Below are 16,688 nucleotides of genomic sequence, written 5' to 3'. Positions count from 1 at the left end.
TCCGGAACAGCCAGGATTACACAGAGAGACCATGTCTCAAAACAAACAAACAAACAACAAAACATGATCATGGTAATCCATCAACTTTTGCTTTTTATTCGAGGGCCTTGCTTGTGAGACTTTGATGTTATTTAGCTGTATGGCCCATACACACTACCAGGACCTCTTTGGTATATTGTTCACATTAATCTGAAAAGGCCAGAAGTACATGCATATAAGCCACTAAATCCCTAGACTTCTGCTCACCCTATGCAAGGAACCAAGAAGCCAGTGTTTTTAAAGCGTGTGTCATCTCTGGATTCCCGAGGCCTTCTGGGTTGCCTCAGAGCTGGGTCTTTTGACTGCTTATGGGCAGAGGCGGCATCATATTCGTCTTTGGTTTCCCTAATGTCTAGCTTAGTACCTGGGACATCGGAGGTACTCAGTAAATATTTGTTGAATGAATATAACATTAAATAAGTCATTCAGTTCTAAGTAACCATTGCTTATACTTCTTGTAAATATGGGTTTATATAATTGCAAAGTGTGTCTGCCCTTTTTAGGTCTTGTATTTTCATTGTGGCCTGAGAGCTGTCAGTGGCACTCTGCTAAGTCGGCCTGCTCCACAGGAGAGCTCTGGCAAGAGCAAATTGAGTATCCTGGCTTGACAACTGACCGAATATGGCAGAGTTCTCACTCCCTTCCACTTCTCTTTTCCCTACCTGAGTAAGGGAGAGAAGGTTTTTGTTTGCTTGTTCTGAAATGAAAAACAAAATGCAATGCATAGGAGGTGTGGGTAGAGAATCAGGCAATATAGAATAATATAGAGCAAGAGGGACAATCCTCCCAGATATATAATACAGGCTTTCTCTGTTTGTACTAACATAACATACATAATATGTAATATTATGTGCCTGCTTTTAAAGTCATTTGGATATTGCATATACTCTTGCCATATATATATGAGAGACCGAGTTTTCTGTCCTGCCCAGTCCCTTAGTTGCTCAGCCCCAAAGAAACACACAGGGGTGTGCATTAATTATAAATTGATTGACCTATTATTTCAGACTTCTTATTAACTAATTCTTACATCTTAAATTGGCCCATTATTCTTGTCTGTGTTAGCCACGTGGCTTGGTACCTTTCATCAATGAGGCATTCTCATCTGTGTCCTCTATGTCTGGGTGACAACTGCAGACTGTGTCTTTCCTTTTCCCAGAATTCTCCTGTTCCTGTCACCCCACCTCTACTTCCTGTCTGGTCGCCCTGCCTCTACTTCCTGCCTGGCTACTGGCCAATCAGCGTTTTTATTAAAAGTAATACATGTGACAGGATAAAAGACCATTGTCCCACAGCACTATATATTGTCTATGAAAAGTGATTAACCATATATATACTTTTTATAGAACTATGATATTCCATGGTATGAACATACAGATATTCAGACAAAAGCATGATGGCATTAAAATAAATTTCTGTGTTCTTTAAACTCATGCCAGAAAAACCAGGAAGTATTTTATTTTTAATTACCAAAAGTCATTATCAGGCCGGGTTGGTAGAGTGCTTTCCTAGTAAGTACAAAGCACTAAGTACAAGCCCCAGCCCTGCATAAACTGTCATCTCAGCTCAAGTCTGTCCTCAACTACACAGTACCTTTGAAGCCTTCTGTGCTACAAGAGAGCCTGTCTCAAACAAGGAAAGGATACCATCATTGGCAGCAAAAATTTTATCACAAGGAAAGGAATAATACAGTTTCATTTCAGAAATAGCTCTGTTTCATCCAGTCAAGCCCTTCCATGTTGGGACATTGATAAAAGTACTGTAGACTTTTATCTATATTAGCAAGTCTTCTGCCCAATAGGTCTTTAAATATAAACTTACTGTTCCAAGTGTCTCTTAGTTGGAATCACCTTAACATTGAGCTTCTCACACAAGAGAGTGAAAGGAGAGATTAGGCTAGCGGATACAGTTCAATGATAGAGTGCTTGCCCAGAGTGTTCATGGTCCTAAATTGCACTCACAGTAGCACGCATGTGCACGCGCGCACACACACATACTTGTGTGCGTGTATGCGTGTGTGTGTGTGTGTGTGTCTGTGTCTGTGTGTCTGTGTGTATTAAAGGGAGATAGCTCAGGAAACTACAGCTAACCAAAGAAATCCAAACTCAGAACAATGAAGTGCCTAAAGCCTGTTCCCACCCCATCCCTACCCCCATCTGTCCCCAGGCTCAGGCTCACACTCCATCCTGTGCTAGTGAAAGAGATTACACAGTTGAGCCTCAAGAAGACTGAGCTGTCCCGGCTCCTTTTTGCTTTTGTTGACATTCCATTGTCCTCTTAAGGGTTTCGTTCCTCTTAGGAGTACTGACTGGTTCCCCCAGAGACCTGTCTACCTGCCTAGACATAGGAATCTGAGGTGTCAATAGGGCCATTTCCTCCCTCTCACCCTTCCTCCTCCTATTAGGGATTCTGCCCGAGCAGCAAAGAAAATCCCTGCAGACTCTTGTCTTGAGTAGAGCTTTGTCCCGTGGTGATTAGGCAGACCTCTGATTTCCTTCTAAAACATGATGCATTGGTTGGGAAAGAGGAAAGGAGAATGATTTAAGATAGAGGCTTTAGGGAACAAAGCAGAGCTTTTTGTTTTGTTGGCCTCCTCTTTAGACCAAGCCCCAGGTTGCTGTGCGGTGTGCCATTCCAAGAGGCAAGTGCCTGCCTGGAAAGATAGGAACTGAGGGATTATGGACTGAGGCTGACCTCAGAAAGACATTCCCTGCTCTCGCGGTCTTTTAAAGATTAGACTGTCTGGACGGGCCCTTCCTTCAAGGAGTTCAAGTAAGAGACAGTACACACCCATGCGATGGCACTTGGTTCTTTAGTTTAAACATGAAGTTTTCCTCGCAGATCTGCTGAGTAAGGGCTGGTTTGCTTTGTTCTCCCAGCTCTCTGTCTTGAACTTGTGGTATTTATGTAAGCCCAAAGACCTACAACCATTTCCATAAGACAAGGTGCCATCAAGTCAACATTAACTATAGAAAGACTTACAAAATGACGATCTTGTAGAAGGTCCCTAACATGATGACACAATAGGAGGACTTGACCCCTCCCACTATGCAGAACCCCACAAAAGACCTTTCTACACATCCCAGCCCATTTCATATTGTTTTTATTTATTGATCTATTTATTTACTTATTTATCTTTGTTTTTTTTTTTTTTCAAGACAAAGTTTCTCTATGTAGCCCTGGCTGTTCTGAAACTTACTTTGTAAACCAGGCTAGCCTCAAACTCAGAGATCTGCCTGCCTTAAAGGTATCTGCCACCATTGCCTGATTCATTTTAATTCCCAATTTCAAGGCTTTGTATTCCAGGCAAGGGAATCTACCAGCTGACTTGAGAGAACATATTTTGCTAGTGGTACATGTGAATTAACTAGGTAGGATGCCTGTTTGCACAGCTTAAATCCAAATGTAGTATTCTAATGAAAGTGCTAACATTGGGGTCATTGGTGAGGAGAGGGTATTTGAATAGATGCCTCCTAGCACCCCTCAAGTCAGATCTTATAAGTGGCTGGTGGGCGCTATAAGCAGATATCCTCGGTATGGAGAGCCAGTCCTTCCCTCCTGTTGATCAGTAGACTTGTTTAACCAAAGCCAGTTTCCCCATTACTAAAATGAGGATAACAATGCTTACCTGTTAAGACTGATGTGAGGATTGCATGCCCTAGTCCTGGGCACACAGGAATTAACATTAGCTCTCATCACTGATTATCCAAACTCTGCCAAGAGTTATGGTACTTGGAGTAAGCTGCCAGATGGCAATCTGGTGGCTTCCCAGTGTGGTAAACTCCTTCTGCATCCAGTCAGGTCCTGTCAAGCTCTTCTGAGTCCTTTCTAAGGCCTTCTCATGTAGATCCCCTTTCTTGAATTATTTCGGTGTGGGAGTCTAGTTCTGTGGGCTAAAGGCACTGTGAGTTTCCTATAATACTTCATGAGTGAGTCACCCTGTGCTTGTATATAGTATGAGATTTGAACACAATCTTTTAAAATATTAAAAACACAAAAGTCTAAGCAGATAGGTTTCTGATTACACTGACTATGTGGGGACAACGTTCCAGCTCTCCTCTATCTTATAGAGAAAGAATGAGATCCTTTCTCCCTCTCTCTTCCCCCCCTTCCTCTCTCCTCCTCTAGCCCTCTCCCTCCCTCCTTCCCTCTGAACTCTGTCTGTTGTCCCCTTCTTGTCCTCTGACATTTTCTCCACCGGAGGAGAGATTTAGGGAGATAATAAGAATGCTGTGTTCATGGGAATTCATTGAAGAACGAGCATGGTGACTCCTTTACATTGGTCCTCCACCCATCACAACCCGGCCAGCGGTGTGGTATATTACACAAGCCACTCCCACTTGACCAGCTGTTCTTGGATGTGTCAAGCCCAGATTTCGGCCTCTTTACACAGAAACATGTTGCCTTCCTTGAATCAATTCCTGTGAGACTAAAGGAAGTCCCATGTGGCCCAAGCATGATGTAACAGGGATGTGTGCTTCAGAATTCAAGACACACCCTCTGAGTTCCTGGCATCTTTTTGCTATAATAATCACACAACCACAGCTTTCCTCTGTGACCCTTGACGCCTCCGGAGCTGCCTCGCCTTGGCTGGGTTTTCTAGCAAGCCTGGACTGGAGGATCCAGCTCTGCTTCCTGTGGGGCTGTGGAGGGCCTTGGCGGGCAGGCCTGCCTAAGTGTGTGTCTTGAGCACTTGCCCCATGTGCTGATGCTCCTGGCTTTCTGGTGTCTTGATTATTTGGCCAGTTTTATTCACCTGCTATAAGGGAGAGAAATAGACTGGTTCTTGGTCATCAAAGCTGTCCCCTACAAAAATGTTGGAACAAAGTGCAATCTCCCACTACAGATGACAATGAAATAGTTCATATTTACTTGTAAGTTGAAATTGGTTGTACTCCCAACCTATTTGTGTCTTTGATTCTAAAGTGTAATTCCTATAGACAGACACACAAAGGTTAAAAGTACAAAGGTTTAAAATTATATACTAGACTAAAATTTTTAAAAGAGAAAGAAAACATGTGACTATCACAGAAAATAAACTTGGACAAGACAAAACAAAACAGACAGACAAAAAACTGCTACCGGAAACTGAAGTGGACACATTGTTATTGTTAATGTTTGAGACAGAGTCTCATTATACAGGGCAGGCTAGCCTCAAATTCATGAACCTTCAGCCGGGCAGTGGTGGCACATGGCTTTAATTTCAGCACTCGGGAGGCAGAGGCAGGTGGATCTCTGTGAGTCTGAGACCAGCCTGGTCTACAAGAGCTAGTTTCAGGACAGGCTCCGAAGCTACAGCTAAACCTGGTCTCAGGAAAAAAAAATTAATGAAGCTTCTTTTTATTAAAGGCATGAACCACCACACCTGGTTTAAAGGGGAAGTAGACACAGGGTTTCACCCCTAACCAAGGAGTTATTTGCAGTTGATTCCTGGAGACAAAGAGAAAAACTGTTTTCTTCAGTGGATGATTACTGAAGTTGGTGTATCAACCAACTCCAGGACAAGTCCCATAGCCAAGAGTAATTGGCCAACACAAAATCCATGGGTTTGGGGTTTTGTGATTTTGTTTTGTTTTGTTTTGTTTGTTTTTTTGAAAGAGAGAGAACATAAAATTCAATGTGTAGGAGATGGGGAGGAAGGAGCTGGGAGGAGCTGAGGGAAGAGGAAAACAGAATCAAAATATATTGTATGGAAAAAATTAATGAAAAGTTCTCTCTATGAGGAATACTCAGCTATTATTAACATACATGTATCTAAAAACTAAGCCCCCCAAATAATATGTGAAACACAAACAAACTCGAAGGGAGAAATCTATTGATAATTCAGCAGTAATATTAGGAGACTTACATGTCCCATTTTCAATTATGGAGCGATCAGTTAAGCAGAATTTCAGCAAAGGAACAGAAGGTTTGAAAAATTCTGTGAACTTAGCAAGATGCACAGCAGGCGTCTGCAGCTCACTTCCTGAGCAACCCTGACATTTTCCTCTGAAGTACGAATGGAACACTCGCTGGCGTACACTGTGAATGGGGTGTAAAATGAGCCTCATTTCAAAGAACTGAAATCATACAAATTTCTCCAGTTACAGTAGAGTGAAGTTAGTAACCAGTAACAGGTAGTAGGCAGTAAGAAAATTCTGAAATGCTTACAAAGTTTAAAACACATAGAAGCATACTCTGAAATAAACAACACACCAAAGAACAAGTCACAATGGAAATTAGAAAATTAGGAAAATGGAAACAATGTATAATATACCAAAGCTTATATGATATAGTTGAAGTGGTATTCAAAGGGAAATCTATAGATTAAATGTCTGTATTAAGAATAACTTTATTGCATGCAAAGTATATCTCAACAAACATGTTATTATTGAAAGATCAATGATCCGCAGCTTTACCGATTGAGTTTATATATCATAACCACATGTGTAGGGCCACTGCATTCTCTTTAACTATATTATGTTTGGGAAGTATCATTAATACTTTCAAGTCACATAATGTACACTTTAAAAACCAGCACAGCTGATAAGGTGTATGGACAAATCTTAATCTTATAATTCCTTCTATGCAAGGGTCTAGGCAAAAAGGGGCTAATGTTTGCAGTTCACTTCAGAATGCACCAAATGCAGAAGAGTCGATAGGTGGCTGTGGAGGAACCGAAGCGAAAATAATAAGTGTTAGTTATAAAACAAGATGATTGGTGTATAGTTATTCCTTATAAAAGTTCTCAGTTTTGCTGTGAGCTTATATTGAGGAAAAAGTGTGAGTTGAAAATCGCACTCTCTCCCCCTCATATAATTCATTAAGTGAGCATCCCACTGACTGAGGAAACTGTTTTCCTTAGGGAACATGTTCTCTTCTAGATAATACTTCTTGAATCCACTATATTAGGGGGGAAAAACCCTTTGGAAACGGCCACTAGAGAGGTGCTATCAAAGAACATAAGAGTATCCTGTGAGAGAAGATGTCCTCAGAGCCTCAGGTGCAGATCTGCTAGCGGGTTCTTCCTAGAAGCTAAAGTTAACATTTCATAGGGGTTTAGATCCCCTTACTTTCTGTTACCGAATGCCTATAAGAAGAGAAGCTGGCCAAGCAGAAATAAACTAATGCATTCACACTTGCTGAGATACAGTCCACCCTGCCATTTCCAGGACGGTATTATTCCTGCAGCCTGTGCATCTCTGCTCTGAAAAGACAACCTAGGTACATTAAACTCATTCCTTGCTCGCCTCTCATGGCTGCGATGTTGGCGCTGAGGTTTCCATGTTCATGGAGAGTGATTTTCCTAATGATGAAGCAGATTCTAATCAGAGTAAGATCCAGATATACACAGCAGCTGCCCCCACCGCCTTTCCTGTAGTGCCTCCAACACAATAACAGGGAATTCCTATGAGGATCTCTGGGTATGCTTCAAACCCCCTCATCTTCCAGCCTCCGTGCAGGCCCAGACCTTCCTGTCTGAAGCATTTCCGGCCAGCCTGTCCCTTAGCTTGGAGGACTCAGCTCAACCTGGGGAAGGGTCAAAATTGGGGTTACCAAAACCTCTTGGATTATTTGATGCAAGCCTAAGCAGCTCCCTTCCTGGGCTTCCAAGCGTTTGAGGAAAACTTTTTCTAAGTCTTCAACAAGGAGGAAAAGTCCTGGCATGCAGAATTACTGTCACAGTTACTTGGCAGAACTAGAAGAAAGGTTTGTTTAACTTAGCAATGGGTTTTATTAGCCCAGACTCCGGATGAAATGAGATAATGGGGTCCATGTTGAAAGACAGACGGGTCCATGGGTTTCTCCCAACTCCTTAGTAGGTCCATGCGTGCAAATGAAAGGCTCAGACACGTCCAGCAAGCACATCACGGCTCAAGTCATCAACAACCACATCATCTTGCTGATCAACGGAAAGACTGAGAAAAATTAAAAAGCTAGCAGGGCAGGAAAACGTGGGTGGGTACAAGGTGTTACTGCTGAGCTGGCTCTCAGTTGCTTTTTGCCACTGTTTCCTCAGCCTAACACACAACATTGTCACCAGAAAACAGAGCGCCGAGAGCCAGCCTAAGCAACCACCTGCGCCTGCCGGAGGAAAACGTTTTGTGTACACTCCAACTCAGCCAACCCCTTTCACTCAGCCCTTCACCCTCCACCATTGTGAGCTCTGGGGTGTGGGTGGGAAGAGGAAGAAAAGAGAAAAGAGGAAGTGTTCATCACCAGGGTTAAAAGAAGCCTTCCTGGCATGGGAGTGGGGGAAGAGAAAGTGGAGGAGCTGGTGGCAGCCTGCCTCCGTGCATGGCTGCCTATTCAAACTTTTTTCCTAGGCCACAAAGACAAGACTCACTGTTTCCTGAGGCTGGAACTGATTGAGCCCGCCAGGACCAGATCTCTCCAGAATATCCCGTACCCCAGCACTCCAAAGTCCTGCTCCCCATTGTCTGCCCTGACCAACCGTGGAGGAGGGCCAGACTGGCCTGCTCCAGATGATGGCAAACCCATATCCCAGAAGAGGACACAGGCATTATTCCTGGAAGGTGTCATTGTCCTGGATTAGTCCTCCTGTGCCCAACGCTCTCTGTTCTATGGCTCCGTTTCCACTTTTGAGCCTCGTAGAAGTCTGGTCAGGCCAGGAAAAACATATGATGTTATAGTAAGTGGGAGCCCATGACTTGACTTTGGGTCCTGCCCAAGCTGAGTCTCTTGGCAGGACTTGACGAGGTAGCTTGCTCTTTTCTATGACATTTTCCAAGTCCCTTCACTGGGGGAGAAACTACGGGTACATTTTGAAGACAGATACAAGTCAGTGGAGCTCTGGTAGGTCACCACTTTGTACATTCAGTCTTGTGCTTCAGAGAGCTTGTATTATATCTAGAGCAGACTAGAAGATGTGGGAGCCAGAAGCAGCTGATTGTGACGGTGGCTGCCATTGAATACTGCAGATTTGGTGCCTAAAAATCACAGTGTACAACAGCAGTGAGCACTGGTTCAGCTGTTCTTCCAGAGGAACCAGGTTTAGTTCCCATTACCCACACAGAAGCTCACAACTCCAGTTCCAGGGACTCCAATGCCCTCTTCTGGACTCTGCAGGCACCACACACATCACAATACACAGACACACATGTAGGCAAAACTCCAGTACACATGGAATAAAATGACATTTCATCTATTGTGTTTAAAGAACAGCAAGGGATGAAAAGTTTGGACATTCAAAGATGAAGGTAGAAGGAAGAATACCAGTATGGAAGCCATGAGCAACTGAGGCCACCGCACAGGTCCCTGTCCAGTCCCCCCCCCCCGCCCCTCCTTTCTCCTGTCTTGAATCATGTAGGGAGGGAATGCCCTTATTTCTAGTATGTATTTTTATCCCAGCTGATATTTTGCCCCCAGAGAAGTAGATTGGTCTGTATGTGTCAAATTGTGGGTTGCCACTGGCGTTGCAAGTATCAACTTCGGAGCCCTCAAATGAAGAGGCCGCTTCCCATGCTGCATGCTGGCCTACATGCGTGTGAACACACTTTTTTCACAAAGGGTTCAGGCTGTATTAGTTTCCAGGCCTCCTTGCAGGCAGGCAGGCATGTTGAAGAAGATAGTGCAACACTTGATGACAGCCCAGATGCGCACCCTGGGAACACTTCAAACATGGGAGAGGGCTGGACCTCTGAAACAGAACAGCCTGACTGAACTCTAAAGCTGTTTCTGCTTCAGGGGACAGTCTCTGCTGAGGAAATGGCCCAGTGGCTAAAGTGCTTGCTATGTAAATACGACTGCCTCAGTTTAGAGTTCTACAGGGGTAGACGGCCGGGCATGGCAATATGCACCTGTAACCCTAGTTCTCAGAAACAGGCTTCAGAGATGGGAGGGTGCTGGGGACCTGATAACCAGCAAGTCAAGCCAAAATAGTGAGCCCTAGGTTCAGTTAGAAACACTGTCTCCAAAAATATGGTCGAGAGCAATAGTGGGAGACATCCAAAGTCTTTATCACACACACACACACACACACACACACACACACACACACTTACACAGGCGCTAGCTATGGTTTGTAAGGCCAAATGGAGCAAAGGTGTGGGATACTGGGTCATTTTTGAAGAGAGAGGAATCTGCGTATTTACAAAGACATGCAGCATGCATCACTATCTTCCCTGACATCTATGGGGCTAAAAAGTGACTTTATATTTCCCCTCACATATGAGAACTCAGAAGTAATGTTGGCCTTCCCCTCAGCCTCCAGCCTTCGCGATTGCGTCTCAGTGTTCGTGGTTACGAACTGCTCGGACATGTAGCCACCTGTGTTTGTTCTCTTTTAGGTTGTCCTCGCAGTTGTCCGTTTGCCTTTTGGATTTGGGCCCCTCTCCACACACACACACGGCATTCATTAGGCGTGGTTTGCTGATACAACCTCCCGGTGCCAGTGCTTACAACCTGTGACCAGACTAGGTTTCTGAGTCACATCCCACAGCTGGTTCATTCGACTAACATGCCTAGTCCATTTTCTGAATGCCGGCTCTCATCTCTCCCACTCTGTAACCAGTAACCGGCGTTCTGTTCCCAAGAAGAAGACCTGATATTTTTTTTCGGTGGAATTTTATCCTACAAAACCTGTAGCATTTCCTGGTTACCTCCTAATATATGTCTTTCACATTTTACTAAAAGATACATGGGATTTGTCTCAGCATTTTAGCCAAGTTGAGGTTCATCTAGATACCGTAGTTGTCTGGTCTGATGTACTGTCTCCGTGTGTCTTTTGTCACCTCCCATCCATTCAGTTTCCCTTCCGTGTGTTTAGTTACATGATCCTCAGCCCACTTTAGTGATCTTCTGTTTACAACCGACCGCCTCCTAATCCCAGCTCATCTCCTATGCGCTCTGCTGTTTTCCCCTCGGTAGCAGGCATTTCGCCTGGCATCCCACGGTCACTCATCTTGCTACCTCTTGCCTCCTTTAGGATGAAAGGTCTGCTGAGACAGCAGTTTTTGTCTCTTTCTCTCCTGCTAGGCTCCATGTTTGTTCAAGAGTGTGGTTGGATGCAGCAGCATCCTCATGTCTCTCAGTAAAAATGTTGAACCAGGCAGGGCCCAGGCTCGGTTCAGTGCCTCCTGCTAGAGGCTGCTAAGGATCGTGTGATCGCTAACGAACCCACTTAATGCTCTCAGCATGCAGCCTAACTCATCCTCACTGTATCTGGTGGGGTATCAGGAGAGTTGATCACAGTTCTTGCTACAGTTGGAGATAGCCCTCTCGTCCATCAGTCTGGAAGTTCCGCTTCTCCCCCTGCCCAAAAGGAAGCGGCTCCATCTGACTCGTGTTAACTGCACCCAGGTTATCTTTGTGATGTCTCATCCGAAATTCTGCTCCAACACAGCATTTTAACTGGTGGCCTGTCCAGACCCTGTGACTGCCTGTGAGGGAGTCATTCTAGCTACACTGTCCCCTCGGCTCAGGCCCAGGACCTTGACCCTAAGGTACAGATGTGGCACCAAGAGTCAGACAGCTTAGATTAGAAGGCAACACTTCATCAAAATTAGAATATTGTTTCTTTCTATTTCTCAACTTCTGTAGTCCATAAAAAAATTATTACATAACATTCAGAATATGATACTATTTATTGCTGTTTGATCAGATCCTTTTGACTTTGCATCCAGCTGCTGCACATCGACCATAAAGATCCTAGTTTGGGGTTTTGTTTATTTTCTTTAATTTTAGTTTCATTTGGGTCCATTTCATTCTCATCCCAGATGTTCCCCAGGGAGCCTCCTGACTGGCTCCAGACCTCTCAGCCCATCCTCGTCCAGGTTAGACTCTTTAGGCAGGCCACTGGCGTGATACATAGAAGTCTATGAAAAGCGTCTCAGGCCCCTTTCAAATCTACCAACTCAGAATCCACAAGTTCACAGGGCCTGCAAGGGATTGCCTTAAAGTTTGAAACACTCCGCTCTTATACCATGCCACTCCCCACTGAAGGAGCATCCTTAAACTTCACACAAATCATCCCCAAACCATCCCAGTCAGGAAATGAACCACCTTAACTTTCAGATGAGATGCTTTTGATGTCGTTGGGTCTAAGGACAATGAGCAAGTGTGTCAAGTGACTTAGGGCAGCTATAAGAATGATCACGGTTCAGTTGGCTACTCCCATCTAGTAAAAGCGGAGTATATTGTTTCTCCATGGTGACAAGACATTTGGGAAGCCATGTGATGGGCTGAGTTCCTCTTACTCATTCCGTACTTACTATGTGTTGGACACAATGACAACCATTTTTCCTAATTTAATCCTTATCGTAACCTATTCAGACAGGTATTTTTAGCTTTATTTAAGATATTAAAAAAAATACTAAGATTCAAAGCATTCAGGCTAGCCAGAGTCACAGGACTGGTGGTTCAGACTATAGTGTAAGTAACAAATACATCTGAAATACAGAGGCTGAGACCAGTAGTTCTGTCCGAAGAGACCCTGTGGTCTGTGTGGAAGGTGCTGATACTCTCTCAGATCTTCTAGTTTTCTTATCACACATGGCTTCATCATCACCTGTGCCCGTGTGGTTGGAGAGTGTCCCTGCCCTTGAGGAAAAGGGAGAAGGCACAGGCATTTGATTTCTTATGAAAACATAATCCAAAGTTTTACTGGCCATTTCTACCTCCATTCTGTCAATCAAAGCTTGTACACTTGGCCACATTTAGTTGCAGAACAGACAAAGATATGTAGGAACTTGGAAGTTATTTACTAGGAAGGAAAATGGGAATTACTAATAAGAGAACCCAGGCACCTAACTGAAGGATGAGATTCAAACCCTGTCACCAAAACTTGTGACCTGTTTATATTATTGACTGTCAGTAGATGTTGCATTGGCATAGATTGAGATACATGTGTAAGCTTGCTTTTTATGGTTAGGAATCATTTATCCATTTTCTTTGCTTTCTTCACAACCAAAATGATTCTGTGACAAAATGTCACGATTTTGTTGTTGTTGTTTTTCGCGAAAGGGTTTCTCTGTGTAACAGCCCTGCCTGCCCTGGAACTAGCTCTTACTGACCAGGCTGGCCTCTAACTCACAGAGATCCACATACCTCTGTTTCCCAAGTGCTGGGATTAAAGGCGTGCGCCACCACCACCCAGCAAATGTCACAATTTTAATGAAGTTATTTTTACTTATAAACTAGGACAAATATCATCTCTGTTGAGCAGAAATATTATAATAAAATAATCCACCAATTTTTTTCTAGACTTTTTAATGAAACTATATTTTTTATATGTAGGTGTATGTGTGTGTGTGTGTGTGTGTGTGTGTGTGTGTGTGTGTGTGCATGTACATTCCAGGGCATGCATACAAAGGTCAGAGGAAGATTTAATTCTTTGTAATTCTTGTACAAGTTGATTCTTTTGTTTCCTTTCCTTCCATCAAAGGGGTCTTGAGGATCAAACTCAGAGACCATCACAGGCGTGACAACAACTGCCTTTATCCAGTGAGCCATCTTGCCTTTCAGAAATTTTTATTTTATTCCAAATAAACACATGTTGATTATTTTGTGTTTCAGATAACTAGTTCACATACCCATTGATAAGCACTATGTGTGTATGCATGCAGCACTTGAGATATATATATATATACATAAATGTATATATATATCCCAGATACATACATATATGTGTGTATATATGCATACATGCATATTTTGCAAAAATAATTCTTACAAATCATTTTTTAGCAAATAATCACCTTCTTTACAAGAGAGAATGTCATTGTTCCAAACTCAGCTGGCATTTCTCTTTTGCTGGAGTGCAGGTCAACTCGTATGCAATAATGCTTCACACTGGCACCTCCAAACATTCAGAGGCATGCAGCAATATTAACTCTCCTGCATGTGGGTCCCCTGCAGCTGGGCCTGGGTGGCTAGCTCTGTCCTAGACATGTCTGACTCTCCTAAGATAGCTGACTAGTTTGAACCTGTTTTCCTCTGGCTATGGCAGGAGTATAAGAGAACAGATGGAAATACTTGAGGCCTAGGCTGGGAACTGGCATAAGCCAAAACAAACCATGTAGCCAAACCCACAGTCAAAATCCAGCAAGAATGCATGATGAGGCTTTCGGTTAGAGAAAATACAGTCACAGGATAAAGGGTAGAATCACACACTCCATGAGGAATCGGAGTCAGGGCTAATAAACGGCTTACCATTCCTTTGCCTTAGCAAGTTATTTTGAATGTTTGTCATGATATGATAGTAACTATTTTAAGGTAGCTTTATTTTTTTAATAGCTAAGCTATGGATGAAATTAGATCAGGAGTTTTATCATTGCACAGAGAGGTAACTATTTAACCATGTCACATAAAATAATCTTTTTCAACTGGGTGGTGTAACACACGCCTTTAATTACAGCACTGGGGAGGAAGAGAAAGGCAGATCTCCTGTGAGTTTGAGGTCAGCTTGATCTATAGAGCAAGTTCCAGGACAGCTAGGGCTGTCACACAGAGGAGCTGTCTCCAAAAAAACAAACAAACAAAAATCTTATTTCTGGAAGAATTTGTTTAAGAATATAGTATTTAGTGCCCTGGTTCTCAACCTTCCTAGTGTTACAACCCTTTAATATGGTTCTCAGCCTTCCTAATACAATTCCTCATGTTGTGTGAACCCCAAACCATAAAATTATTTCATTGCTGCTTCATCACTATAATTTTGCTACTATTATGAATCATAATGTAAATAGCTGTGTTTTCCAATGGTCTTAGGTGACCCCTTAGTAGCCATTCAACTCCCAAAGGGGTCACAACCCACAGGTTGAGAACTACTGGCTTATTTGCATAGTGTTGAGATAAATGTCTTTCCTGGTTGACCATTTTGACATGATTAAGACTCATTTGAACATTTGGTTCTAAAACAATTTTGTGTATGTGTGTGTGGTTGTTGCTTTTTTAAGACAAAAGTCTCTCCTCGTAGCCCTGGCTGTCCCAGAACTTACTATGTAGACCAGGGTGGCCTTGAACTCATAGAGATCTACTTGTCTCTGCCTCCTGAGAGCTAGGGTTAAAGGTGTGTACCATCATGCCCAGTTCTCTAAAATATTTGTAATAATAAATCCAATGCATTGTAATCATGTGCTGTCAAAGGAGAAAGGGAGCCAGCAGAGGCTCATGCTACACTTTCTGCTAACTCTGGAAAATGTGCTTTCTGTGCAGATTCTTATTGCCAAGTCCCCTCTGGCTTCCTTCACCTCCTTCGTCTACACCATCAAGGGGGAAGGCCTGGTTCTCCAAGGTAAGATCCATCGGCCAAATGGTTTCTGTAAGCATGTTCTTCTCAGTGCTGCCCATAACCGGTGTCAAGCACTGCTTAAGTCCTATTAGATGCTAGTTCAGACAATTCAAAGGCCAAGGTAAATTAGCTGGTAATTTTTTTTTAAACCCTGATAAGATCAAGGGATTTGGCAAGTTGTAACAAGAATTTGACAGGAGGAAGGAAGAACGACAGGATTTATAACAGAATGGAAGAGCTGTTGTTTAGTAGTAGAATGTTCATTTTTTTTTTGCATTATAATGAACAAAACAAAAGGAAAAACAAATATAAAATCCTCCAAATGGGACAACAATAACAAAAATATGAGGGCTTAATTCATTAAGAGAGCCTATAGACCAATATGAAATACAACCATAGATTCTTTATAGATATTAGATATAGATTGCTCATGTATGTATGTGTGTGTGTTTTCATGTATATGGTCAGGTGCCTGTGCATTAAAATCTGAAGTTGACAGGTATCTTCTTCAATTACTGTCTGCCTTATGTGTGAGGCCAGGGCCCATGGAATTCTCCCTTCTGGCTAGTAGAGCCAGCCAGCTTGCATTAGGAAGTCTTTCTCTGCCTCCTGTGTTGGGACTGTCAGTGGGCTGCCACAACCACCACCTTTTCACATGGGGTCTGGGGTTCTGAACTCTGGCCATCACACGTTCCGAGCAAGTGCCTGGCCTGCTGAGTTGTCACCTCAGCCCCATAATGGTCTTGTAAATAACCAAATGACCGTCTCCTTTAAAGCAGGCATTTATCTCAGGAGAATGTCAAGAACGCTTCTGATTGTTTGGGAGAACTTGCCCCTGCCATGTCCTTTGCAGATCCTATGGTGTGAGCTGCGTGCAAAGTTGTCAGTGCCAGCCTGGCAAAGATCAACCCACAACCTGTGGGGCTGTGTGTGGGATTCCTGGAACCCTGCTTCCCTGCGCTGAAGTCCCAATGACATTTCTTCTAGTCTGTACTTTAGGACATCCTGGTCCTCGACTTGAAGGGAGCTGGGCTCTGGCTCAAAGCAGAACTCTACTGGGCCACTTGAGTGGAGGTTCCATCCTGGGTGCTCGGTGCCCTGCTTAGGAGAGGCTCTTGACATTGGCAGGTCCTTCCAGAAAATAGTTAACATATAAGGGTAAATTTAAGACTTAGACAATTCAGCCTCTCCAGTCAAAAACGCTGCTCTATGGGTTAGTGCTCAGGTCATTTGCCCCCCACTGTCAGGCCAGAGACCCCACCCACAGGGACGGGTAGCTGAACATCTGCCCTGAACCAGAGAGCCTTTCCTATTGCTTTGCAGGGCGGGAATGTCTGCCCTGCAGGGTTTTATGACCTAGGGTTTTTCCCCAGGTTTGTAAACCAGCTGCTTCAGGGTCCCCAAGGAGATCACTTTATCA

General features: G+C 43.5%; 1 protein-coding gene across 4 annotated transcripts in view; it reads left to right on the top strand.

Moving 5' to 3' along the window:
• The window catches only part of Rad51b (RAD51 paralog B), a 504,679-nt gene that overhangs the window by 478,945 nt on the left and 9,046 nt on the right, over positions 1–16,688 (top strand). For all 4 annotated transcript variants that reach the window (XM_041658453.1, XM_041658450.1, XM_041658451.1 and 1 more), the window contains exon 11: positions 15,193–15,271. In XM_041658453.1, the coding sequence (XP_041514387.1) occupies positions 15,193–15,271 (79 nt within the window). The remainder of the gene's footprint in view (positions 1–15,192; positions 15,272–16,688) is intronic.

This window comes from Microtus oregoni, unplaced genomic scaffold (genome assembly GCF_018167655.1).
Source record: "Microtus oregoni isolate MIOR12 unplaced genomic scaffold, Mior012 000009F_ref0000495, whole genome shotgun sequence".
Lineage (NCBI taxonomy): Eukaryota > Metazoa > Chordata > Mammalia > Rodentia > Cricetidae > Microtus > Microtus oregoni.
Note: the sequence above shows the minus strand (reverse complement) of the source record. Positions and strands in the feature narration are given on the sequence as shown.